A 26,896-nucleotide genomic window follows, 5' to 3' on the forward strand; every position below is an offset into this window, starting at 1 on the left:
AAACCTTGAAAACTGCACATTGTGCATAAAATGCACTCCACCAGGTTTTTTGTTTGTCTTAAAATGAACATCTTTACTTTGTATTTTATGTAATTTCAACAGCAGCTAAGAGGCAGAGTTATACTGTTTACAGTAAATTTGTACAGGTGTTCAATTTTACAATGATTTTTTAAAATTCTAATACACAAGGTGAAGGCTACATTATAGCTATAGTGAGAGTAGCTAATATAGTAAGAGAGATGTGCCAGTGATTCTGCAAGCACATTTTCAGTTTTTCTTGCTCTTTGTCAAACAGCCAAAAATCTGTTCTCTTGCACAGAAACTAAATCTTTTATTGAGAGCACGTCTGCTACTGAAGAGCCTGGTTTTTACTGTAATTCTCAGCTACATATAATTCAAGCCAAAGAATGCCTCCAAAATGTGATTATTTCTATGTGATACTGTGTTTCCTACAAGCAATTTGATCTTGTGTTTCATTTTTTATGCTGTTGTTGTTTCAAGAAGAACATCCTGTTACAGCAGGTACATGGGAAATTCATTTCATTGACAAACCAGAATCTCTTTCACTGCTCCAGTTAAAAAAAAAACAAAAAAACAACAACAACAGTAACTTTATTTCTCGTTAAACTGCAGGTGAATATTTGTGGACTGAGGCCCACTCATGTCACATCTCTGGTTGGCTAACTGTATCTGAAACAGCAGGATACCAAAGGTTTGATCAATTTTCAAAATCACACCAGCATGTGACCAGTGGCTCACATTTAAACGCAGGATGATGCGACCTCATGACCCATTTGGGCTCCTACTTTTTTCTGACAGAAACACCTCCCCCTCCTGCTCTAACATGTGGACTCTCTGAGACAAAATACATCAAGAATAACCCCTTCAAAAAGTAACCTACATCTGCAATCAGTGTTGGCCTTATAAACCTCTCCGTGATAAACCTTTAAGTGGCCCAGAGTGACATATGAGCTTCAAGAGTGCAAGGATAAAAATAAACCAGTCCTCGGGCCAGCGTGATGAACTCCAGACAGCTGAGTCACCTTTAAAAACGGTTTCAGTTGAGAAAGTAGGTTTTCATTGTGAGAAAGTGTTCAGAGCAAAAAAAAAAGTTAGCAGATTCTGACATTTAAAAGTTTTTGAGATTCACTATGAATCAAAATACTCAGTGTTTTGTCACCCTGTCTCACTTATCAAACAGAAAGAATGACAACATAAAAAGGGTCAGAAATAAGGCCATGATAATACCTATAATACAAACTCAAACCCTGGGTGACAAGGTAAAATAAAAACACACTGTAAAGCTCAATACAGACTCATGACTAAATATAAAAACTTAGTTTAAGTCACACAACAACACTACCAGAGCAAGCATGAACTTTTGGCAGGTCACTACAAACTCACTACTGACCACAGCTATGAGTTTTAACTATGCATCACGCCGTAAATTGATAGTCACAAGCTAGCACAGGCTAAACGACTCATTTTTTATTTTAAAAATCACTTTAATTTCACTGTTATGAGCGTATAAATGGTTTAAAATGGTCAAGTAATATTACAAGCTTCCAGCAAGCCCAGTTCACACACAAAAAGTATATTTTTTTAAAGACAGTATCGACCAAAAACACAGCCACAGCTGCTGTACGCACCTGCTAAAGCTTTTTAAATGAATTCAGAGCTCAGGCAGGTGTGTTAGCTTGTCTCTTTCCTGGTTTAATTAGCCTGGTTGAGGCGGTAATGTGGCCTCAAAGTGGTCTACCCCGCACAAAGGGAAACCCCTCCATCCCTCTCTCCTGAGATGTAAACAACACTTAATTATTTATTTCCTTTCAAGTTCACGAGGGGAAGGTGGCCATGGAGACTCATACTCACTCACTCACACTCACTAACACGCACACACTGAGAGAGACATTACAGCAGATTCACGTGCGTTGTTGAGCCAAGCCAAAGCAGACACACGCCTGCGACGCACATTTCCCTCCCCAAACAACCCGCTCGCGTCTCGGTGCATGTGTGTGTGTGGAGGTGGTGGGGAAGTGGTGGAGGCGTGGGGTGGATGTTACAGGCACACTTACTGGAGAGTCGAAAGAAAAGGCACACTCGCTCTTGAAAACCCTGTCTCCCGTCCTGGGGACTCTGATGGTGGGCATGTACGGAACCAGCAGCTCTCCTAGGTCTGCAGCCATCTTCGCATTCCTGCTTCTCGCACCACAGTGCCGCGGAGCCACCGGAGCAGCGCTGTCAGAGGAGAGGATGCTATTTTTAAAGCGCTCCGTCTCTACATTCCTCCGGCCAGGGGGATGTGACGCTGAAAAACATAAAAATAAAATGACAGAGGGGTGGAGGCTGGCTGCTGCTAAACAGGCTGTGAAGCGAAGGGCACCAAGGCTAACATTGTTCTCTTGTTTTTTTTTTCCTTGCTAAAAAACGCTTTGACCTGCGCAGAAATTACATTGCTGCTTGACTGTGGTGACGCCGCTCTCTGAACACAGGGATATTTTACCAGAAGGGCCCCTCCCACCTTTGAGGATGATTCATAAAGCCACCCACTCTTACTACAGCATGTTTTCCCCATCCAGGATTCAGGAAAAGCGTGGTTATGAAGGGCATTTCGATTCTTAACAGCTCCTGACTGCAGGATCTCACATGCACATTTAAAAAACTGCATCAGTCTCCATTAATCTGCAGCAGCTTTCATTATTATAAATGATTTAAAAACTCAACAAAATACTATTTCAGTAGCATCTTGCGTTTATAATTAAGTAACTGGTGGATCTTGCCCAGTATGTGATTTGAGTATAGCCACATTTAATATCCCTCCATCTGCCAAGAGGCCCTTTGTCCATCAGACAACAATCATCTTATCTGCACAGCTCTGCCACCAGGTGGACACTCTCCTCAATTGCAAAAATTAAAAAATAAAGTAAAATTGTATCCACAAAAGAGTGTGTGTTCTAATAGACAAATGAATGCATTGCCTGCTAACCTTGTGGAGAGGACTGTGTACAGCTCTCATCAGTTCATTAAGCCGCAACTACTTGATATTTAAGTAGTGAGGAGTTGAACATCAATTTATAATGCCATGGAGCCTACATGTTTCTTTGTTTAGATTGTTATACATGGAAAATAAATGCAACATATGTTTATGGGGCATCTGGCTGAAGCTAATTTGTAGCTCCTGAGCCTCATTAGGCTTTTAAATTCAGAGTAAAACAGCTAAATAAATGGATAAATCAGATTCACTTTAAAAAGGACAAAGCAGATAAATACTCTGTACGTATGTGTGTATGTATGTGCCTGATATTGCCTGTATAAGCAGTGACATGTAGGTGAATGACCAGCTGATCTGTTCACAATTCAAATGGTTAATTTAGTAGCTGGAGAGCAATAGGACCCACCCATTATCTACACTCACTGACACTCATAAATACCCTACAGCCAATTAAGAGTCTCCAGTTCATCTAACTGAAGTATACCCAGGTAAAGTCACCCTGGGAAAACTTGCACACTCCACACATAAGGGGCATGGCCAAGTGGTCAATTTGAACCTGACCTTCTTGGTGTAAGGCAACATGCTGTATGCTGAGCCACTGTGTCACCCAGCAATGTAACGTAATCTAGAAAAACTTAAGTGTATGGACACGTGGTTCAGCACAGACCCAGAAAAGACACTGTAAGACCAAATATCAGGGTACAGATACAGATATTTTATTTTCGCAAGACAGGAAAAAATGTACAAACAGTGAGATTGATCGGCGTGATGTACTGACAACAGACACATCTAGATTAATTGTCAGGTGATGACTTGGGGCTGTTGTCGATGAGATCCTTGCTAAGGGTCTCCACAGTGGAACCAGGGGCCATCTCCCTTTTGCCTCATGTGTCGACGCACCTCCAGCTGCAGCAGTCTGTTGACGACAAAAAGCAGTCAGTGAATTCATGAGCAGCGAGTCCCAGAAAAGGGCTAAAAACACCCGTTGCTCACTTTTTACAAATCCAGGGGGAAAATGGAAGCTTCCTTTTTGCTTGCGCACAGAAACGTGTCAGGAATCTCAAAGCATGCTTGTGTTGTGTATCTCACTGATGCCTGTATTTTGTCAATCCTGCTTTGTGCTCAGGTGTCTATAGACAGGCTTCATGCACAGTTACACTCCCACTTTGGGACCAACATACACACAGATGGTGAATGAACACATCCATCCAGAACTGGCTGAATGAAAAGAAACATAGACTAGCGGCTGATTACTGTGAGATTTTATTTTATCATGATGGGAGTTGTGGAGTGCTGAATTTTCCTGGGTAAATACATCAAGAGGTTGACTTTCCTTTTTCATTATGGAGCTACTGGTACACTCTGTAGCCCCTGTTGCCACTCTAGTGAAGTACTACGTTAAGAGCAGACCAATTACTCTTTTTCGTCATAAACTGCAGGTGACCTCTACAGTTCTTATCAAGGAGTTATACGACATGTGTTTGATAAGGAACACTGCTCTATGTTCAGTCTTGTGTGTGTGAGCTTGGTGTGTAATAAACATGTAATTCATCAACAGGAATGCATCGTAAAAAACAAATTATTTCTAATTTAGAATCTGTTGAAATGTTACAGCATTATTGGACAGATCTCTGTGGATACTGCACTAATGTAACGGTGCAGAGATGCTGCATTATGCAACTCTGTTACATGGTTGATTGTTGATGTGTTGTTTTTGCCAAACAGTTTTTTTTTTTTTTTCCAGGGAAATATGATCTGTTCTCTTGTTGCTGAAAATAAATGTGAGTATCTATACATCTATGTCACAGCTGCAGTTTAACACTAATTAGAAATGTCTTTTTGCCACCAAAGCACAACTGCCTTCACACACACAACAGAACAACAGATACTCCAACATAACACATTGGTGCTAACACTCACCTCATGTCAGCCTTCTCTTTCTCTATCTGGATTGCTGCCATCATCTTTTCATAGTCCTTCACAGGGGACTCACAGATGTTCCGAGCAATAAACCTGGTGATGGGGTGCTGCAATGACAGGGATTTTTAATAACTGCAAAAGTATTTGATGCACACAAAGTATCAGCCATTCCTGTATTAATTTGATCATGTGACATACACATTATTGCTGTGTAATATTATTGAGATTACAGGGCTGTCTCTGTGTCCGTTTCATTACTTGAATCTTAAAATCGCAGCCATATCTGTGACAACACGATATCATCACAACCATGCTGCTAAATTTTAAGAGATCATTTTGAACCACATGCATGGAAGGGGAACAGAGCATAGGCTCCTTTCTGACATACCATTCATAACAGCAAGCATAATTTAAACATCTCAGATCTGAAAACTGTGGACAGCAACAGTGCAACAAAGGCTTTGTGATGGTAAGGACAAATATGGTGTGTGCCTCTCGTTCCCTGAATCAGAAAGCGTCAATGAGAGAAAAAGACAGGAACATACCTTGTAGTACTCCCAGTACTCAGGTATATAGCCCTCAGGAATTTCTGCCAGCTCTGCCTCACCTTCACAACACAATTACACTCAAGTTCAACTCAAAGTTACATCTCTCTGAGTTATACATTAAATCTTTAACTGATCCAAATTAAGCAATAAGCTTACTTACCGATGAAGACATTCACAAATGTGACAATGATAGCCACAGGAATGCCAGTCAGCAGGACGTAAAATCGCTGCGAAAAAATGAAAAGACAAAATGAAATGCAGAAAATTCTACTGTTGTTCTGAGTAATGTCCAAGTCAACAGCATGCATATGGTTCTGAACAGGAATGTGAGTATCTTAAGGAATACAACTTCAAAGATCTTTGGAGAAGTTGAATTTAAATAACATTACATGACAGGCTTTTAGTATTCTTGTCTGAGCAGGTACAGCAAGGCTTCACTTAATGTCTTGGATATTGACACGCTGCTGTTTATAAAGACTGACTGCTGCTGTGATAGATCTAACTATGCACATGCCTCAGCTCCACAATTTACACTTAGACAACCCCTTATTTAACAATGATCACTATTAATAACTGAGACTGTGTTCCAGTAACTCACAAATAAACGCAGAAATCTCCTGTCGTAGTATTCAGAGGGTTTGATGACAAACATTTTCTTTCCATGACCCCAACGGACGGCCACTGTAAAACAAGACAAGGAAGGTTGTGATGACCAGCACTGACATGATGGTATCAAAACATGAGACTTTGGTTGGGTCTCTGGTTGTTGATATAATGTTTTGCAGATTGAATGTTTCCTGGTTCAGTGTTATGAACATACATGGCCTTGACCTATCTATACTACCGTTGATCATCCCTCAGATTCTTCTTGTTAAAAAAATCGGGGTGGGAAAACTATTATGATCATTACTGCAGCTTTATCTTGACATCAATATGTTATATTTACTGATGTTTATAAAAAGCATTTGGTAAGATATTTGCTGTAACTCGTAGTGAGAAAAATAGGCATTAGCTTTTATAAGTAAATCTCACATCTCACAAATATACATTTATCGTTTTCGAGCTGTTACAGAAGCTGGTAGAAAATTGAATTCATTCATTTTGACAGAAAAATCTGAAAACTATACTTTTTATGAGGAATTCTTGACGTGATATCACAATACTCACATGATAAATAATCATTCAAACCCTGTAAAACAACAAATATTTCATTTGGCAAATACCACTTGCTTCAATGAAAAGAAAAGCAGTTAAGAATACTATTAGCAGAAAATTGAGAGTGAGGAGCTACCAGTTAAAAGTTAGTGTTTTTGACTTTTTGTTGACAGCAGGGCACGGATTACTAGCTAGCTCATGTTAGCAAGCTAACGGGCTCCGGCGCAAGGTCATAAGAGACGTCCACGTTTAGGGTCAAACTTCTCACTTTTGAAACGGCCAGAGTGTCCCTTACCTTTATCTGCCCGTGGGATTGTCCGAGTGAGTAAATTTGCCGCCGTATTTCCAGATTTCAGAGGACTCAGTCTGGCTGCAAAGGCAGCAGCAGACCTGAGAACACTCATGCCCACCATAGCTACTGTGGGAGGACTAACACGGACTGTTAACTGTTAACGCCAGGATGACGCCGCAGCCGCCATCTTTACTGAGGGCAGAGGAGGACGACGCTGAAGTTAGCTTCAGATTCGAGTCTTCCGATTCGGCAGTTAAGTGGAAAGTCAAGGAAAAGGTTACCATACAATGATAACCGAGAATAATGTTTTTTGCACTCCTCCTTATCGTTATGAAAACGTGTTAGGAATTATAGGTGAAGGCTTATCCTATATAAAACCCAGTTTCAAATTTAGGAAACCTTTTTGTTCGCGATAATGCAAAAACAATGTCGGTTTACCATTTTCGCCTAGGTCTTTATCAAAAACTACCTCACAAGTACATTAAAGGTTTCATAAGTTAAGGCTTTAAACACACCCCCTTAACGCTAAATGGCATCAATAAGTGGATTTAAAAACTGTCAAAACTGTCGTTTAAGTTTCCTTAAACTTTTCCCTTAACCGTTGAATCAGAAGCTAACTTCGTCGTCAGATACGTAGATTTTTTTTCTTTTTTAATCATATTATTGTGTAGCTACTGTTGATAAAGTTATAATATATATAGGCATGGAAGATAAAACCAACCTTTTTTATTTGTTGTAAAATAAAATAAAATGTATAAGAGAAAAATGCATGTTGGGTAATGTGGGAGGGATTATGGTAAAGATGGCGGCGTCCTCAGTAGCAGGACGCGTTTTGACTCTTTGCAGACAGTTTCAAAATGTCTGTAGGATATCTTACAGCGATAAATGCCCAGCATTGTGCTATTAATGTGACCAAATACCAGAGTCATGTTTACAGGTAAGAAGCTGTGGCAGTGATTTTTAAAAGAGTACATTGTTGTGTGTCAGTGAAGCGACGGTAAAGTCAGCGCGTTTCATCCTAAAAGTCTCAACATTGACATTGTGTTACAGACTTAAAATCACATGCTCATGCTTATTTATTGTGCTCTAAAGTCACAGTGAGTCAAATAAATGCTCTTCGTGATGTTTTAATCTTGTAATTTTCTATTTACTGAATCTGACCACAGGAAGTCACAGCTTTAAAGCTAATCCGACAGCCTAACAATATATTTAAAATACCTCCAGGCTGTTTACAAGTGTATTATTTGTATTATTACTATTGTTGTATTGTTTTAATGCCTCGTTACTTTGTTTATCCTTTCAGATTGTTATTGTACTTATTTATTCATGTATTATTGCCAATTCCACATGTATTGATAAGCTTATCGGCAGGATCAACGGGATCTTATTTTTTTTCCTATTTACTGGGTGTGTTTATCTGTTAAAAACACACTGCACTGACTTGAATTCGATACAAAAGTCTACCTTGAACCTCTTTTAATCTGAAGTTGATGATTTGATAACTCAAAATCAGTCTCTGGGGGACGAAGGAAAGGAGGATGTAATGAAGGAAGAGGAAACATTTGTTTCTCAGCCTCTCTGGTTGTCACTGAAGGAGAGACTTCAAATTCAGAGTTTTAAATTCAGCTGCACAATATCAAGGATGACGGCAAAATGGAATTCAGGTTGGATTTCTCTTTAAGTTTTAACTGTACGAGAATATTTTATGCCCGTCAGGGGAAACTTTCCACTTGTTGCCCCATCCTGGTGCAGTCCGATCAGCTCTGTGGGTCAGTGTCGAGCTCTGCATACAACCATCAGCAGAAGAGGACTGGAAGAGTTCTTTGATTTGCCTGAGAACTGGGGAGAGGTCAAAGTGAAGTCAGGTAAAACATAGTATTCGGCTTTAAAATTGACATAGTGAGAAACAATCATTCTCACTTTTCTTTTTGAGAAATCTTGGGACTGTCAGAGTGACACTGAGTAAAAGTCATTTGAATTCATTATGTTGTAACAGCAAAATTGTAGCTGCAGTATGTTTGTGATAAAAGTTTTTCACCCTGTTTCCCTTTGGTTGTATTTTTTGTAGGTGCACCATGGACGGCCAAACAACTGAGAGCAAAGAGCAACGAGGATTTACACAAACTCTGGTATGGTCTGCAGAGATCACACTGCTCATTCAAAACAACACGAGGATTTATCTGTTGTGAATAATGCTTTCGTCCTGTCTCAGGTATGTGCTGTTGAAAGAAAGGAACATGCTGCTGACACTCGAGCAGGAAGCAAGAAGGCAGAGGGTTCAGATGCCGAGTCCAGAGAGAATAAGGAAGGTTGGTGCGACGCTCAGCTGACACCTCCACCCTGGAACGCAGTGTTAAGCTTGCAGCATTGTGTGTTCTGTTGGCGCTAGAGTACGAGCCCTGGCTGAGGTTAATCTCTCCGTCTGCCTCTCCCCAGATTGAACGGTCCTATGATCAGGCTGGAGACGGTGGTGAATGAGAGAGAGACAGCGCTGCGTCTGCTGCAGACAGGACAGGAAAAAGGCAGACCAGGAGCCTGGAGGAAAAACATCTTTGGATACACCTACTGGTGAGGGCTGAGTCTCTGTATATATAATTTCACGCATAAATGGAGAGAAGTATTGGACTCTAAATTAACCTTTTAATTTGATCATTCAATCAAGGTCTTAGATAAGCACAAACACACTTTGTCCCAGGCTTTTTTTTGCTACACAGATTTGAATCTGAGATTGGTGTTAGATTTATGAATTGAGGTCAGATTTATATTCACACTATAAGTCAAACCTGGTCTGGACTTTGACAGAACTACTTCAGCATAAGCAAAGCTAATCTTAGACCTTCAGTAGGTGGTGTGTAATCTGAATGTAGTATCTTTTAAAGGGCCAGGCTTTGGAAAATAAAATGTGGGTAGCAGTTTTATTCACTAAGATAGTTTTTTTTCTTTGCCTCAGGTATCGATTCAAAGGAGTATGCAATTCCTTGGTACATGAATAGAAGATACAAGCGAAAGAGGTTCTACACACCCAAGTTTGTCCAACCATACATAAGGTAAGATACAGTTATGACACAGGTTATGTTACATAAAGTTTCTGTTCTCTTACAAAAATGTGATTTAAAAAAAAAAAAAAAATCCTTTCTCTGTCCTGCAGGCTTCGCATAGAGAAGTATCATCGGGAACGGGCCAGGAAAGCAAACTTGGAGAGGGAAAGTCAGGCCAAACTAAAGCAGAAGTTTCCTCATATGAAGGTTTCCTCATCGTCATCGTGAAATGTCAGACCACCATTGTGCTGATGATGTATTTATGACAGCTGCGATCCTCACATCTGTCCAGACACAAAGCCCTCTCCACATTTTATTCAATAAGTTAATATGGATCGACTCTGCGGTCTGACTCAGGTCAATTCAAATAACTGAAGTTGGCCTGAAACTGTCTCCTATGTAGAGTGTAGGTTTATTTGTCCAGCTGTCATTTGATCCTAGAAGATAAATTATGCTTCATTACCCTGAAATGTCTTGGTCACTGTATTCATACTTGTTATTAAAACACACCTCTCATACTGAGTGCTTGTTTTTTTCTTTTCTTCAGGATGTTTTGAGTCAATAAGGTTAATAGTTGGGGATTGGGGATCATGTGACCCTGGGTAACCTGTATAAATAAAAATATTCGTACAGTTCTGTTTGTTTAAAGGTTTTATAATTTTATCACAAACACATTTAAGAAATCATTTAACAAAAAATGACTTTATTTTTAAAAGACCATATGTAGCCAATGACAAGCAAAAGTGAAAATTAAATACAGATTTATTTGAGTTGACTCTCACACTGATAAGCACAGGCACACACTGACTGGCCTCTGCCTATGATGAGTTTACTTACTACACAGAAAAAAAGGCTTATGAACAAAAGACATTATTCACCCCAAACTGTAAGGTCTTTCCTCCAAATGCATATCCTAAAAACACAATGTTTACCTTGTCTGTGTTCTGCAGAAACCTTGCACAATTAATTTAGTTTTTTCCACAGTGTCATCAAAATCAAAACCTGGACTCAGTGACTTATGGTACATGCTGATTAAAAACGTGACTTTTTGAAGGTGCAAAGTTTCTGCAAAACATCATCAATCTAAAGATAAGGCAACAGACTGTTCTGACATAAACAAAGGAGCTTAGATCCATTTCTTCATAGTGACAGTTTATATTGTAGGTGTTGATGTTTGATTTCTACAATAAATCCCAGACAGGCACGAGGACAAACTCAGTATTAAAAACAAATCATACAAAACAAGCTATCTTCCATAGGCGTTCCTGAGTCTGGGGTCAGAGGTGAAGGACCGATGATGCAGAGCTTGTGGCAAAAGACAGTGACAGACGGGCGGGGAGAAGGTTTCAGTATCAAATCAAGGGCACTTCCTGTCCACACACTGCTTTCCTCCCTCCTCGTACTCCTGTTTGGAGATCCACATCTGCTGGAAGGTTCCCTGGCGGACCGAGAAAATATAGTTTTGTGTGAATCTTAATTACAACAGAGATGCAGTGACAATTAATGTAATCGGTCTGAAATACAAGCACATAACTAAAGACAAAGCTGTCAAGAAAAGTGGAAACCCAGTTCTCACACATTTTGCCACCACCTTAATCAAATTACATGTAACTGTGGCAAAACATTTAAACAACAAAAAAATTTATTTTTATTCATTTATGTGTTGTTCCACAGATAAAATAGAAAATTTCACTTAAAATCTCTGAGTATGAATGCTTTGATGCTTCTGTGCAGACATCTTTTGCTCATATTGTGAAAAACATCAGCTATCAGTAGCATGATGGCCTAAGAGCTAAGTCACTAGCTCTGGGGTTCTTGTTGTTTTAAATCCCATCAGAATGTCATAGGGGTTAAAGCATTGTTAGAAAACAGATCTGACTGCTGTGTGTCCTTACGAGTGATGCCAGGATGGAGCCTCCTATCCAGGCACTGAACCGGCGCTCCACTGTAGTGTTATTGGCGATCAGCTTCAGCCTCATGCTCTGAAAATCACAGACAAACATGTTCAGTGACATGTCTGAAGATCAAACCACATAAAAAATTACCCATGCAGAAAACTGCAACGTCTTTTTCAGAGAAACAAACAGGCTCTTATTTTGAATTTGCAGTGTTATTACTGAGATAATAATATCAACCAGAATACATGGAGATGTAGTGGTATTAACTCACTGGAGGAGTTTTCTGGGAGAGTTCTCTGTTCAGTCGGTCGGTGAAACCCTGAATGAGCGTGTTTCCTCCAGTCACCACCACACTGCCATACAAACCCTGAAACACAACAAATCAAAGCTGAAAGTTGAACAGTAAAACTCAAGTGCAGCACAGACACACTGGGTCTCTTCAGACTGTGAAGAATCCTCTCATATCATAACATCATCAAACAGACAATGTATGCATTCCTGGAGTTATCAGGTTCCCAAGAGTTGTCATTTTGGGGTCTACATAAGCCCTGTCTGCAAGCAGTTAGGTGGTGATTTGTTGTCAACACTCCCTACAGAAGGGGTCGTTGTGTTCAGCTATGAATTCAATAATTAAAAGGAAAATGTAAGGCACTGTCAATAGCTGTGCCTCTGTGTATTTCAGGATTTTAGGCTGCAAGTTGTCTCAAATCCTTTAAATCTGCATTCATAGTTGATAAAATTTATTATATAAAAGACAAAAAGTTACTCTAGAGCATTAGCTGAACTGATAAACTTTACTGCTGTATATAAAGAACAGTAAACATTTATCTAATTGAACTCCAGTGTTTAAAACATGTTGATATTCACCGGTCGGATGTCGATGTCACACATTCCCACGCTGGTCGTCACCACGTGGCCGACTCCTAGCATGGTGTTTCCAGACAGGCCCTGAAGTGATCCGAACAGAAACATGAAATTACACTCAAACACTGATTCACAAATTAGAAAGCCACACATTTAGAACCTTTTATCAACTTTATAACACAGCAGGCTGTCCTCATTTAGAACAACATTCAGTGATGGACTATGTTTAGCAATTGCAGCTGTGGCTGCTCTCTTAGCTCCACTATTAAACTAATGGAGCATGCTGAGCGACTACACACCTTGGCATTAGACGGGTCAAACAACCCCTCTGGGATCTTCAGCCTCTCAGCCCCGAAGTCACAGTTGTAACCGTTGGGCAGCTCATAGTGCACTGTGGGCATCTGTGCAGCCACCCTGTTGAAAGAAAGAGTGAGTTAGTTCTCTTAGGGTTAAACATTTTAACATTACACAAGATTATTGCTACTTATGATGTAAACCTCCACAGACTGAGTAAAGTATTGTACATTCCGATACACTCTGATAACTGTCTCACACATGTTAATGTTTAGATGAACTCCCTTATTTTCTGCAGCCAGACCACCATGTTAAGAATTGGTTTGTGGGAAATTACAGCTAATTACTTTCAGAGTTTAGGACTGCAAACCACAACAGTCCTTTCCTTGTGCCGACAAAGGCTAGAATTAATGGGCAACTATTCAACAGGGCCAGAAACATCTAAGTATTGGACACATTCATATGAAGTTGTAAATAACTCTCTTACTGTTCATCATATGGAGAGTCTGACACCTGCAGCACAGATGCCTGGAAGTCCTGAATCACACACTGCAAACAGTGACACAAACTAGTTGACACATATTCTTCAAAATACAACATGTACCAACAACAAACACACAGCTCACTTATTACTGCAAGCTGAACACAAATGAGTTGATGATACTGAGTGCAGTCACAGGAGAGTTAAGCGCTTACGTTACACATGTAGTTGTGCCATGAGCGGGTGACTTGAGGTAGTTTCTCCTTCTTCTTCCAGCTGGCTTGGGCTCCCTCCCGCACTCCATCCTGTAATGACAAAAACACACTGTGCTTGAAGCTGGCTGCTCTGAAGGACGATGACATTAAAGCCCAATGCAGATAAGGCATTATACGTATGACAAATACTTCTGCTAGTCTACTTAATACTAACATATTTCATTCCACCTCTGTACACTGAAATGATTTAATAAAACGAGTTGCTGTTTGACTTCAGCTGAACTCACCTTTGATGCAATCATATAAGGAGGGATTATTTCAACATTTAACTCTTGGAACAGCTCCCTACACTGCATGCTCATGAAGTCTCCGGCAAGGGGCGACTTGACGATGCCTGTCAGAGACAAAATGAATAACACATGACTCAGGCTCAAAAAGAACACAGTAAATCTCTTAACCATGTTAACTTACAACACAGCAACTTAATACTCTGTTTAAACCTGCTTCACTTGATGCAATGATTCCCCGTTCTTCAGATGAGCAAACTCCTTAATCACTCTCCTCTTTTTGTTTTCATTGCAGCTCTGACTCAAAACAGTAGCTTTTTATGTGAGAACATTATACAGCTGTTCTATATCCTGACCCTTTACAAGGAGGAGACGCAATTATTAGAGATTTGGAAGCTTCATTGTTCACTGAAAACTGCCCATAGCCAACAACAATTTGTAGCAGTAACATAAGCCTATGATAACTGAGATGCTTGCTTCAACCAGCAGATGGCAACATAAATCCCAGGGGAGAAGCACCTCTATCAACAGAGGAAGCAAGACTATTAATCCACTTTAAGTGTTGCACTCCCTCCCTGGTTTATATGTTAACTATGTAAAACTTGCAAGTAGACTTATCTAATAATGTCAACTTAATTAATAGTGAATGATTTATGTTCCTTGGTTACCTTGCTGCAGGACATAGCCATCGTGTACTGGAATAGCTGTGGTGTGTGTGGCTCCACTGTCCAGGACCAAGCCCGTAGACCGTCCGTTTGCAAAGCTTAGATACTCAGAGTAAAGGAAATGTACTGCAGTTCGACATGTAACAGACACAATAGTAGTTGAGTGAACTTGTCATAATAGAAATGGTATCAGACAGTAGACTATTAAATGAGTAGAATATTAAATTAAACTTTTTCTGGGTGAAAGTGGAACAGTAAAGGATACGCAGACAGCACAGCTGATTTGCAGAGGAAGAAGGCGGGAATGTTGTAATGCTCAAACATCAGCTCTGTTAGTTTCTCTCGTTTCGCTCTCGTGTTCCACTGCAGACACAAGACAAAAGTTAACCCACTCACAAAACATCACTGTCAGCACAACACAAACTAATACATTTCTCCATGAGGTGTTCAGGACAGGCACAAGAAACAAACTCCGTAGCGAGGGCTCTGGGGCTGGTGGACATTTTAATTCTCCCCTCACTACACATTGATCTCAACTAACTATTAGAGAAAACAAACCTGATATTTAAATTCAAACAATGTAGAATATGACCTTTGTGCAATTAGAGAACATGTAGTCTGTATTGTTCCACAAACAACAGCAAACTCACTGATGCTTCTGACATGAGCACCGGATGCAGACTGGGTTCAGATTTGAAGTGCATCTTGTAGGTGTGATCCAAAATAGCCTGGAAACTGTCCCAGTCTTCAACTGTAAATGGAGCAGAAAAGAAAACACCAGTTAAATCTGTTGAATTGCTGTTTTTGGCTATAACAGAAGAGAGAACAATGAGACTGACAAAAATTTTCAGATTCCCAAGTTTTGGGAACTGGTGCAAAGTTACTGGTGGAAACCTACAGAGAATATCTTTCTAGGACTGCAACTGAAGATTACTGTTATTATTGATTCATCTGCTGATCATTTTTTCAATTTACTAATTTATCTTTTTGTCTATAACATGTCAGAGAATAGTGAAAATGTTCGTGAGTATTTCCCACATATTTGTCATTTTTCCCTTTAACAATACAAATGAGTAATCAATTAACTTTTTGGCCAATTTATTAATTGGCAGATCACTGCAGCTCTGTTCTCTTCACATGTGGAAAGTTCCTCTCATTCCTCTACACAAATAAGTTAAATACACACTGTATCTGTAGGATATAGCAGCTACATACTCTATCTTTGATTTATTTTATAAAAAAACACTCATTGTCACAAAAAGACATGCATCTTTCATCATTATCCATGCTAGGTCAGATGGTGGAGAAAATAGAGCGATGATGAGCTTTTTTAGATAATAATTTGAGCACCAGGCACCAATGTTCCAGGTCAGCACTCTAAGGGAGTCTGTGGTCCCATGGTGCTGTTCTGCTGCAATTAAGATTGGTGTCACACTCGTCTCTAAATAGCCTCACAGCCAAACTCCACTGGACCAGATTCTGATGAGCGTCATCAGCTAGGTCAGCGCGCTGTCACTGATGCATTTGAGATGACAGAAATCAAAGACACACCTGCAAAATTTTGCATTAGTTTCTGAGGAGAATTTAGGCTTTAAATGTTTCTGAATAGTGCTGAAATGGTAAGTGGATTACTTATCGATTGACAGAACTGCAGGCCTGCAACTAATATAAAGGCAAAGACGCCATTCACAATTTCTTAGAGCCAAAAATGATTTTGACAATTGACAATTTTTTGCCTGAGCAACAGTCTCAATCAAACAGTCTCAGTCACTTGAAATATGACTGAAATAATCAAAACAGCTATAGTTTTGCCAAATTTAGAAACACAGAAAGATTTAGCTGAATAACGTATAACCAATGTGAGAAATCTGAAACTGCACTGAACAGATGAACTCGATAAAAACAACTGAACTTCGGACCAGAGCAAAGGAAATGTCCAAAATCCAACTGTGATTTATTTTTAGGACAACAGCTCTGGTCGGGGGGGGGGGTCAACTCTTCAGTACCAAGGACAGTGCTGGACATGTGACCCACATCTGGCTGTGGGTGTTCAACACATTCACAATTTATACAAGTACGCAGGATGGGAGCGCTCATGATAATGAGCTGCCTTGGTTTTCAAACAATCTCATTAATATTCATGATGAGCAGCAGTCAATTATACGTCACTCTGGGCTGTGACGAGTTCATCTACAAAGTCGTATGTGAGACCTAAACAGTCTAATTATGGAGACGGACCAAGCAGACGGGGTTATAAATATTCATAACTGAGTTAACGTCACAGACTGCGACAAAAAACAGGGTCATACACTCACAAACAACCCATGTATGTTCATACATACAACACATACGAATCATTTCTCAGCACTGTATATAAACAGTTCTTTTTTTTTTTTTTTTTAACATCCCAGTCAGTCCATTGTATTTGAGTATGAACCAAGTTCTGCCTGTGCATGATGTGTCTGTCCACTCACTACTTTCCACATCCAAGGATGTGGCAGCAAATAAAACTACAAAAACTGTCTTTGGATTTTAATTAGTGATAAAAATCAAGCTAACACTCACTCATGCCATTCTTGAGCGGAGACATGACCTCCATGTTCTCCCTGGGTACCCTCAGCTGATTGGTATCAATGTAGTAGGTGGTGCCGCCCTGCTTGCCCTTGTCACCATCTGTCTCCATGGGCGTGCTGCCATCCTCTCGGTCAAGGGTCACACCTATCACAGTGGGGAAGTCCGCCTGAGCAAAAACAAAACAAGACACAATGCAGGTCAAGATACATGCTTACACGCCCTGTGTTACCAATATCAGCTTCCTGACAGTGACATAAAAACGCAAATCGGACAAAACCTGTTACGAGTTCATCCACATCCCAGACAATGAATGAATAAATTCCCATTTTTGTGAAACACCAAAGGTGCTGAAGTGTGAAGCAATGCTCCTCTGACTTATGAGGACAAAGAGTGCAACTGTTTGGAAATACTAAAAAGTACCTCATTTTATTATCTAACGGCGTGGCTTGTACTTTTTAAAATTTATCATGCAAAAACAGTGGCTATGCATTCTAACTCAAAGCTGGGAGGACTCATCGGGCTACGAGGCACTGGGTGTTTCAATTCCATCAGTTCAAAACAAAACCAGAGCAAAAAAAAGAAATATCACAATTATGCATTTTCTCTGAGAGAATGATCACACTATATATAGGTTTGGATTGTGTATCAGCCTTCATTTGTTAAACATAGCCTGTGTGTGTTACACTAAAATTTGAAATAAACTATAATTAGAACTAACAAGATTTCTGTTATACATGTAGTTTAGTCTGATGTAGTATGACACAGTGAAACAAAATAAATAACATTAAACATCATCATGATTGTTTTATGTATAATTGATACTAAAACACACTTTCTTATTGAGACTGTGATAATGATTTCATCTGCCAAGCCTTAGATAAGACGATTACCATGGCATTGTCTCACAGCCTCTAGGTCCACAAAACAGAGAACTGTCTAACACAGTACATTTATGAGGACACATTTTGGTAGTGTGTTATGTATGACTTATAAAAACAACATACAGTACATGTATCACTGTTAAAACACAATGGACAAAGAAGGAGAGTTGAAAGAGCAAAATACTCAGGGCGGTGTTTATGTAGTGAGGTTTAGCATGTTATGACCTGGGCAGTCTAGGATATCTAATACAGCGGTATTTACATAAGACCAGTAATGCATAGGCTGAGTACAGTCTGCTGAGGGCCAGTGAGAATCCATCCTCTGACACTGTGTTCATCAAAATGATATTTACATAATCAAGATCTCCACCACAGATAAATTCAAAGCACAGATAAATTAAAACCAAGCAAGTTCTCTAGAATGATCTGAACTCAATTTATGCCATCCGTCTCCAGGGTGACAGCCCTCATTTCTTGACATTGGTGTACCCCCAGAGGGAAAATGAGGATGCACAGAGGAAGAAAAGACACATAGTTAATCAGGTCGTTTGAGTGATCCACTTACCTTGGGACAGTCTTCTCCCGCATAGCCAGCTCTTACAGAATAAGAGCCAATGTCGAAAACCAAGGCTCCCACCTCATCTGCAGAAATGAGAAAAATGCTGTGAATCTAATTTAAACTGTAAATGTTTCACAAATTTTAACAATGATCATACCAAGGGACACAATGATGTACATTACATCAGATTACTATGGAACATTTAGTGTAATTTCTTATGTGGTGGTTATATGTGAGTCATCTAGATACCCACCTAGAAGTACGGTTTACAAATACATATTACCCAATTCTTCTTTTCTGCTCAAAAATATCAGCATTTCCACCATTAACACCAACACACAGAACATAAACCTGACACATTTTCATCTAAACATCATTTTAACAATCTTCATTATGCCAATATAACAGCAGATGCCAGTTTTAGAGAACTGTACTGTTATTGTTCCTGGATTGCTCTTACTGCCAACATGAGGCAGCATGTGATGGTGTCATTTTTCTGTTTTTTCTTTTTGTAAGAGTGCACCTTTCAACATAAGTTACAAGTTAATAACAAGCTATCCACTTGTTAGTGTATTATGTCCACAGGCATAATCAACCAGTGTCAATCTATTAAAAGTCAGCTGTATGTACAAAGCAGATTAACTGCATGAGTAAAATCTACCAGAAGAAATTTACATATTCAGTTAACATATTAAATCATCAAAATATAACTAATGGGCTATGAATTTGTTCTAAATTGCAGTAATTTAGTACCAATTTAGTGCCAAGTTCTGGGGCCAATTCTGAGGCAACTGATTTCTGAGCTGTCGCTTTAAATGCCCTGTATGTAATTAACATCATCCTTCTTAAGTATCTACAGTAAATAATAAGTGTGAGTTAAAAAAAATGCCATTCACAATCGTGAGAACTTAATGTTTACTGGATTTTTTTCTCCCCTTAACTTTCACCAGTTGTCCACACAGATCAGTCTGTTAAACCTGTCAGATGAGACTGTTTCATTAACTTCCACTACATTTAAACCTAAGAACTGTATGTTACAATATTATGATACTGTAATAAAGCTACTTTTAACCTGGTGTATAGTACACCACTAACGGATGTTAATGCAAGTTATCATTACTACTGACAGATCCATTTAATAAAAAAGTTATAATACATAAGTCTTCTCTTGGAAATGTTGGTGTCAACAGGGGGGCAGGATATGATGATCCCTCTGAAGGCTAAATCGCTGTGAGATGCTTGGAAACATTTATCTCCACTTCTTAGAATGCTATATTTAACAATACCGTTGCACAAACAACGGGATGTGTTCAAGAGCTCGGCAAGCCCACTTTCATTCATTTCCCTGCTAGCTAGCTAGTTAGCGGTACCGTGATTTGCATGACTGTTTCATAAACATGCTATGTTTAAGCAACGAGACGACGCACTATACGTGATGATAAATGTGCATGTTCTTTAACACGTAGCGATTTAAAATGCCTAGAAGAATGTAGCTTTAACTAGTTTACTGCGGACCTACACGTTAGCGCAGCTAGCATAGCTAGCAAACTACAAAGCTGGCTAATGCTACAGAACGGGACAACGTGGACAACAGTTTCGTGTTATTTTAATGATTAGATCTCACTCACCGCCACCATACACTCCGCCACTCATCCTTTGAATTACCACAACAACAACTTTGTCGGTATAAATGATTACAGCAGAAACACAGCTGCTGAACGGTTAATCACAACAAAGGAGCTCTGTTAGCAGGGATCAGTCTAACGAAGCAGGCGCCACACTGCGTCGAGGCCGCTGTCCAATCAGAACGCAGCACACTGGAACTGTCCAATCAGAACGCAGCACAGTGGCAGTACTTCCGTTTGAGCTCTGACGATACATCAAGTTCTTCCATGCCGAGGAACGGACGTGGCCCTACGGACCTGATATCAACGTGAGTTGAAAACGGACTACAAGTGGCTTAAAGTCACTTTAAATCGTTCAAAAGTCGACGTGCATGCAGTTTGAGTGCAGGCTTTATAACAGAACGCTGATGTTAGTGGGTGTTACCTACAGGACCTTGAGTCACGGTCGTGAAGACTTTGATCTCGGCAACCATGTCATTTCATCCTGCAAAAGTTGCTGTACTCACACGATGACATGCAGAATGTGGGGTTTAACAAATGCATACCCAAACTTAGTCTTTTGGTTTACATTGAGTGATCTTGTCGGCATTATGTGTACTGCTATATTATAATTAAGGTCAAGTTTCACAGCCTCGTGGTGGTCCGAAGTTGAGAGATTAAATGCGCAAGCGCACGTCGTAGACGTGGTTGAGTAACTTGCTAGCCAAATAGGTAAACCTATGGTTATGTAACTTATGAAACCACGTTTACAACTCCAGAGTTATGAATTATAACCAGTTACAATGTGTGATAGTAGTGTCACTGTAGCTTCTTTTTATTGAGTTTCTGCTATATTCACAATACTTTAGTTTTTAAGCAGTAAAAGTGAAGATGCTTTCAAAAATAATGCTATGACTTCATACAAAGTGCAGGAAACCGTAAAAGCTAAATTAAATTACAGTTTGGTGTGGCCACCCTGTGCCTTTAACACAGCGTCAAATCTCCTCTGTTTACTTGTGCACAAGTACTTTGCAAGTAGGTTGTTCCAAGCATCTTGGAGAACTTGCCACGGGTCTTCTGTGGATTTGTCTCAGTGTTTCCCGTGTCTTCATATAATCCCAGACTGACTCCATGATGTTGAGATCAGGGCTCTGTGGGGGCCAGGCCGTCTGTTGCAGGACTCATTGTTCCTGTTATCTCTGAAGATAGTGCTTTATGGCTCTTTGTGTGTCTGGGGTCATTGTCATGATGCAGATTGAATTTAGGACTAAAGGGCCTAAAACTCAATTGCAGAGGACTGTATATTTTATATGAAGTTAACACTAGGTCATCGTACTTTATACCTTTCAGGCTCATTTATGTTTTTATAGAGACCTCTTCAGTAAACTGTAAAGTCCACAGGGACTCAGTTTCTTATCATAGAAGAAAAACTGCAAATATTCACACTGGAGAAACTGCATTCAGTGACCTTTTGGGCTTTTTTGTCTTAATCAAATGAGTAACCTATTATCAAAATAGTTGCAGATTAATCTTGAGTGTCTTGACTAACTGATTAATTGACTAATAGTTTCTGCTTTGATATGATGTCTTACATTGTATGTTACATGAAAATGTATGCATTCATTCAAAAAGCTCCTATTTTTATACCAGCTGTCTCTGGCCAACACCTGTTGGCTGACATGTGCTCTGTATCCTGCAGTTGGCTGTTACGCAGCTGACTTAAGTTATTTATTAATTTTAAAACTGAAAGTTCACTTTTGAACTGAGCAGTAATGAACTGACATAAAATTGATAGGCTATAGTTTTGATTATAGCCTAACCTTTTAAGTAGTTTTCATTCATTCTCTGGTTCAAAACATTCTCTGATTCAGAATTGTCAAATGTGCTTACTGCTTTTTCAATATGAAAATCATTGTCAGGTGCAGCCCTACACCAAACAACCTCATCTAAACTTTGTGATGAACAATTATTTATAAATGTTCTCCAAACCTTTCAAACTTGTAAAATTAATTTTTAACTTTGTTTGCTTCCAGCACCCATGCAGCGCTGCCTGACTCTGACCCTTGCCCGGAACAGCAGGCTCCTCTTGAGAAATAAATTAGCATCTGTCCGCTGCCAGCAGTCAGCAGCCATGTCAGGACTCCTCATCAACCAGCCCAAATACTCCTGGCTGAAAGAGCTCGGCCTGTCCGAGGACAACCCCGGTGTTTACAACGGGACCTGGGGAGGCAGCGGGGAGGTCGTCACGTCTTATTGCCCTGCCAACAATGAGCCAATCGCCAGAGTTACACAGGCTACTTTGGCGGAGTATGAAGAAACTGTCCAGAAGACCAAGGAGGCTTGGAAGATATGGGCAGATATTCCGGCTCCGAAAAGAGGGGAGATTGTGAGGCAGATTGGAGATGCGCTGAGAAAAAAGATCAAAGTCCTTGGGAGCTTAGTGTCTCTAGAAATGGGCAAGATCTATGTTGAGGGAGTGGGCGAGGTTCAGGAATACGTTGATGTCTGTGATTACGCTGTCGGTCTGTCTAGAATGATTGGCGGACCCATCTTGCCTTCAGAAAGACCAGGCCATGCTCTGATCGAACAGTGGAACCCAGTTGGTCTTGTCGGCATCATCACTGCCTTTAACTTCCCGGTGGCTGTCTACGGCTGGAACAATGCCATCGCTCTGACCTGCGGCAACGTCTGCCTGTGGAAAGGAGCTCCGACCACACCTCTCACAAGTGTCGCCGTTACCAAGATCGTGGCTGAGGTGCTGGAGCAAAACAATCTGCCCGGGGCGATCTGCTCCATGACCTGCGGAGGTGCCGATATCGGTACCGCCATGGCCAAGGACGAGCGTGTGGATCTGGTGTCGTTCACCGGCAGCACCCACGTTGGCAAGATGGTGGCCATGATGGTGCAGGAAAGGTTCGGTCGCAAGCTGCTGGAGCTTGGCGGAAACAACGCCATTATCGTGTTTGAGGATGCTGACCTAAATCTCGTGGTGCCCTCTGCTGTCTTTGCATCTGTGGGAACCGCCGGCCAACGCTGCACCACAACCAGGAGGCTGATGCTGCATGAGAGCGTTCACGACACAGTGGTCGAGAGGATCGCCAAGGCCTACAAACAAGTCCGCATCGGAGACCCCTGGGATCCCAGCACCCTTTATGGGCCTCTGCACACCAAGCAAGCTGTGGATCAGTACCTGGCAGCTATTGAGCAGGCCAAGCAACAGGGCGGCACTCTGGTCTGTGGAGGGAAGGTGATGGACCGTCCCGGAAACTATGTGGAGCCCACCATCATCACAGGGCTGGCTCACGACGCTCCCATCGTCCACACAGAAACCTTTGTCCCCATCCTCTATGTCCTCAAGTTCAAGACAGAAGAGGAGGCATTTGCCTGGAACAACGAGGTCCAACAGGGTCTGTCCAGCAGCATCTTCACCAAGGATATGGGCCGGGTCTTCCGCTGGCTGGGACCCAAAGGATCCGACTGCGGCATCGTGAATGTCAACATTCCTACAAGCGGAGCTGAAATCGGAGGAGCCTTCGGCGGAGAGAAACACACTGGAGGCGGAAGAGAGTCCGGCAGTGACTCATGGAAGCAGTACATGAGGCGTTCAACGTGCACGATAAACTACAGCAAGGATCTTCCTCTGGCCCAGGGAATCAAGTTCGAGTGAAGCCCTGAAGTTGATTCATTAAGCTTTGATGAGCCCAAAAGGACAACACTAAATGTTTTTAAGCGGCAGAGTGTTGCCTAACAAATGTAAGACATTTGTTTTTGCATTTAGAAAGGTCAGGTTTTGGATGTGTCCCACTAGTCATTTATCAATCTGTGTCTGCAGTTGTGGCTTTAGATATTAATCCTAGATTTGAAGTTTGAAAATAATTTAAATGTCTATAAAGGTCAAATACTGTTCCCCCAAATGTTGGTGTGCACTTTTCTACAAGCACTTAGATAGTGGTTTTGGGTGTTAGATGACTGATAGATAACAAGATAAATAATAATCTTTATTTTGGAAGAAAAACTGGAGTCTGCATTATTAATGTGTGGTATTCAAATGTGACAATGAATTAAGGTGCAGATATGCATTGATTGTCTTGCATAGTTGATTTTATATGAACAGAAAGACACTTAATGCAAGTTACAGTAATTCTATCATAATAGTGCAAATGGCATTTCATCACAGACTGCTTTAAAAACAATCATTAAGGTTTCCAAGATCATAAAATACAAACATGCAGGTTAATAGAATCTAGCTTTAAAAGCATTGGCTGTTTGCATCTCTTCTACAGCATTAACATACTGTATTTAGCATCTAAAGCATCCGTTAAGAAAGAATCAAAATGTGCTTTTCAGACTATCAAAGAACAATAAAGACTTCTTCTTGACATTTGGACCTGGTCGGCCTTTTTTTTTCTCAGCTTTCATAATTGCAATTAGAAGAAACACCAGTTGACTCGGGTCAGTTGTGAAAATCAGAACATCCGGTGATATCTGCTGTTATGATATCTCTGTTTTCTCTTGCATCACTCAAGAGTCACAAGCTGCTGATTTAGGCAAATAAAAAATTACAGATGCAGTTAAGATATTGAGAGAGGAGACAAAAAATGTGATTTACAAAATAATGTCTGTTTTAAAGTGTGTGGTACAATGTTTTGAAAATAACACCTGTGAAAACACCTGTGAAAAGTAAAAGACCTAATTGTGTCTTCATCATATTAATCAGGAGTAAGATTACAGCTAATTAAGTAGTACCATCACCTCTGCTGGTTACAAAGTATTATGGATTCTTTATTATACTGTACACATGATAATTATGACTGTTATATTCCCTTTTCTAAGCTGTTAAATGGAGCTGACGGTTTCCACCCATTGCATGCTGGCATAGGGACCAGCTCTCCTTGAGCCCGAAAACCCTGAAGGAAATTCTTCTACTGAATGGTTTGTGTGTCCACTTTAGTGAAACACATAAAAGTGACGCATGGGAGTAGCTGCTTTACCGTACAACCCTCCTGGAACACTGTATTGTTCGTCATATGATAGCAGATCATCTCTCTAACTATAGTGGTTTGAGAAATAAACTCTGTCTCTTTAACAGAAATACTACTTCATCTCCCATCCATGCCCCCACCCTCCATATGCTCACCCTCCCACTCAGCAGCTCTCTACCTCATTCTCCAGCTCTGTCTCTCTCTCTCCATTTACTGCTCCTCCTCACAGCATATACACTCACAGCTGAAAGGAAGAACTGAAACCAGCGCTCTGTGCGACTCATAATCCATGCCATTTAGGACGTATGCAGAAAACGCCCACTTCCTCTGCTACACATCTGCACTGGAAAAAGGTACAGATTTTTCTAAATGTAGAGTTATTGGTGTGAGCTTGTGCACACATTGTTCTGTGTTTCCTCTGGATTCATTCATTTGTGATGTACTGCCACAGCAAGATCACTACTACTACCAGGGTAAATATGTAAACTGTAAATTTTGGTAGAAGCACAAAGACGCACATTCCTGCTGTTTGGAGTATTTTTACTTTAAATCTGCACTAGAAACGTAAGTTGAATCAAAACGGAGATGGGTGTGGAGACGAAATGAACATTTCAGTCACACTTGCAGAATCAACAGAGGAAACACTGGTGATTGTGGTATTTCAGTGAGCTTGTCAAACCAATCTGTGTACCTGGCGACAAGGGTTCATGTTTAGTTTTCATGCAATGAGGAGGTCAACACCTCTCTCTATCTTATCTCATGTTCTGAACCTGCGGTGCACCAAAATGTCAAGTCAAAATAATTGTGAGGTCAGGGTAATAAATTAATGATCATCTGCTGTCATAGCGTTGCAGCTGTGACGGGAGGCGTTTGAAGAGGGTGGCATTAGCACATCGGGGCTGTTCCTCACTTCCTTTAATTTTTTTTTTTTCCCATGTACAACTTGTGTGATTCACTTCTTAGGAAACTCAGAGCATGTTAGTTCATGCTTTGTGTTGCTTTGTTGCACCCCTGATTTACAGAAGTGTCTGGGATTCCCCTGGACTGATACACTCTCACTTCTTCTCTTTGCACATTTCCTCTGCAGCTTCTCCCTGAAACACAACTTAAGCTTCAGACCTACTCATTCTGGTCTTAATTGACTCCATTTACCTTTTTTTTTTTTGGGCATGTCACAGGTGCTTTTATTGAGGGCAGCTTCTAATACAGATGTTTTGACAGGAAATGTCTTGATGTTGTGTTTTACATGTGGCCGTAAAAGTCCCTCACTGTATAAACATATTTTTTAATATGACTGTTTCTTACATTTATGTCAGTGACAAAATCTTGCTTATTTTTGCCTACTGCTCACACAAAACATCTGGAACTTTAACTTCACATTGTCCCCAGTTATTTAATTTTAACACTAAATTTTGCTCTGTTTTTTGTGCTGGTTTTATGTGTTTGTTACCTTGATGGACAATAAATTGTGTTCAGTTCTAACTGAAAATGTGAACAAAAATCTGAGTTTTTAATGACATGAATCTAATATATAATATGGTACTGTATTTATGGCCCTTATGTAAATGGGCTGTGGGAATAATCACAATAGTAATTTTGTCCTTAAGTCCCACCTCTGACCCCACCGTGGACACTATGTCAGTTCTC

At 40.3% G+C, this 26,896-nt stretch overlaps 5 protein-coding genes across 9 annotated transcripts in view; 2 read left to right on the top strand and 3 right to left on the bottom strand.

Moving 5' to 3' along the window:
• usp13 (ubiquitin specific peptidase 13) overlaps positions 1–2,418 on the bottom strand; it is a 33,433-nt gene extending 31,015 nt beyond the window's left edge. For 2 of the 5 annotated variants that reach the window (XM_018673217.2, XM_018673216.2), the window contains exon 1: positions 2,076–2,417. In XM_018673217.2, coding sequence (XP_018528733.1) covers positions 2,076–2,186 — 111 coding nt within the window. In that variant the 5' untranslated portion in view covers positions 2,187–2,417. Of the gene's footprint in view, positions 1–2,075 lie in introns of all 5 variants that reach the window. The other 3 variants (XM_018673218.2, XM_018673215.2, XM_018673214.2) reach the window with 3 other exon arrangements.
• Positions 2,419–3,686: 1,268 nt separating this feature from the next.
• Positions 3,687–7,089, bottom strand: ndufb5 (NADH:ubiquinone oxidoreductase subunit B5). The gene is made up of 6 exons (XM_018673213.2): positions 6,911–7,089; positions 6,059–6,141; positions 5,621–5,687; positions 5,458–5,519; positions 4,913–5,019; positions 3,687–3,908 (listed from the first exon to the last, which is right to left on the bottom strand). The coding sequence occupies exons 1-6, from the start codon at positions 7,026–7,028 to the stop codon at positions 3,833–3,835; spliced, it is 513 nt and encodes a 170-aa protein (XP_018528729.1). The 5' UTR covers positions 7,029–7,089; the 3' UTR covers positions 3,687–3,832.
• A 583-nt stretch (positions 7,090–7,672) lies between these two features.
• Positions 7,673–10,467, top strand: mrpl47 (mitochondrial ribosomal protein L47). Its single transcript, XM_018673212.2, is given in 9 exon segments — positions 7,673–7,844; positions 8,624–8,772; positions 8,976–9,036; positions 9,120–9,216; positions 9,344–9,355; positions 9,357–9,475; positions 9,858–9,867; positions 9,869–9,954; positions 10,056–10,467. Coding segments are annotated over 9 exon segments (732 nt in total). The 5' UTR covers positions 7,673–7,764; the 3' UTR covers positions 10,174–10,467.
• A 161-nt stretch (positions 10,468–10,628) lies between these two features.
• actl6a (actin-like 6A) lies at positions 10,629–20,459 on the bottom strand. The gene is made up of 14 exons (XM_018673211.2): positions 20,292–20,459; positions 18,670–18,746; positions 17,215–17,389; positions 15,300–15,400; positions 14,915–15,012; positions 14,653–14,747; positions 13,985–14,091; positions 13,698–13,787; positions 13,489–13,550; positions 13,007–13,121; positions 12,711–12,791; positions 12,115–12,210; positions 11,841–11,927; positions 10,629–11,383 (listed from the first exon to the last, which is right to left on the bottom strand). The coding sequence occupies exons 1-14, from the start codon at positions 20,314–20,316 to the stop codon at positions 11,303–11,305; spliced, it is 1,290 nt and encodes a 429-aa protein (XP_018528727.1). The 5' UTR covers positions 20,317–20,459; the 3' UTR covers positions 10,629–11,302.
• Positions 20,460–20,496: 37 nt separating this feature from the next.
• Positions 20,497–24,646, top strand: aldh7a1 (aldehyde dehydrogenase 7 family, member A1). Its single transcript, XM_018673210.2, has 2 exons — positions 20,497–20,596; positions 22,301–24,646. The coding sequence occupies exon 2, from the start codon at positions 22,306–22,308 to the stop codon at positions 23,932–23,934; it is 1,629 nt and encodes a 542-aa protein (XP_018528726.1). The 5' UTR covers positions 20,497–20,596; positions 22,301–22,305; the 3' UTR covers positions 23,935–24,646.
• Positions 24,647–26,896: the final 2,250 nt, after the last annotated feature.

Source organism: Lates calcarifer, linkage group LG17 (assembly GCF_001640805.2).
Source record: "Lates calcarifer isolate ASB-BC8 linkage group LG17, TLL_Latcal_v3, whole genome shotgun sequence".
NCBI lineage: Eukaryota > Metazoa > Chordata > Actinopteri > Centropomidae > Lates > Lates calcarifer.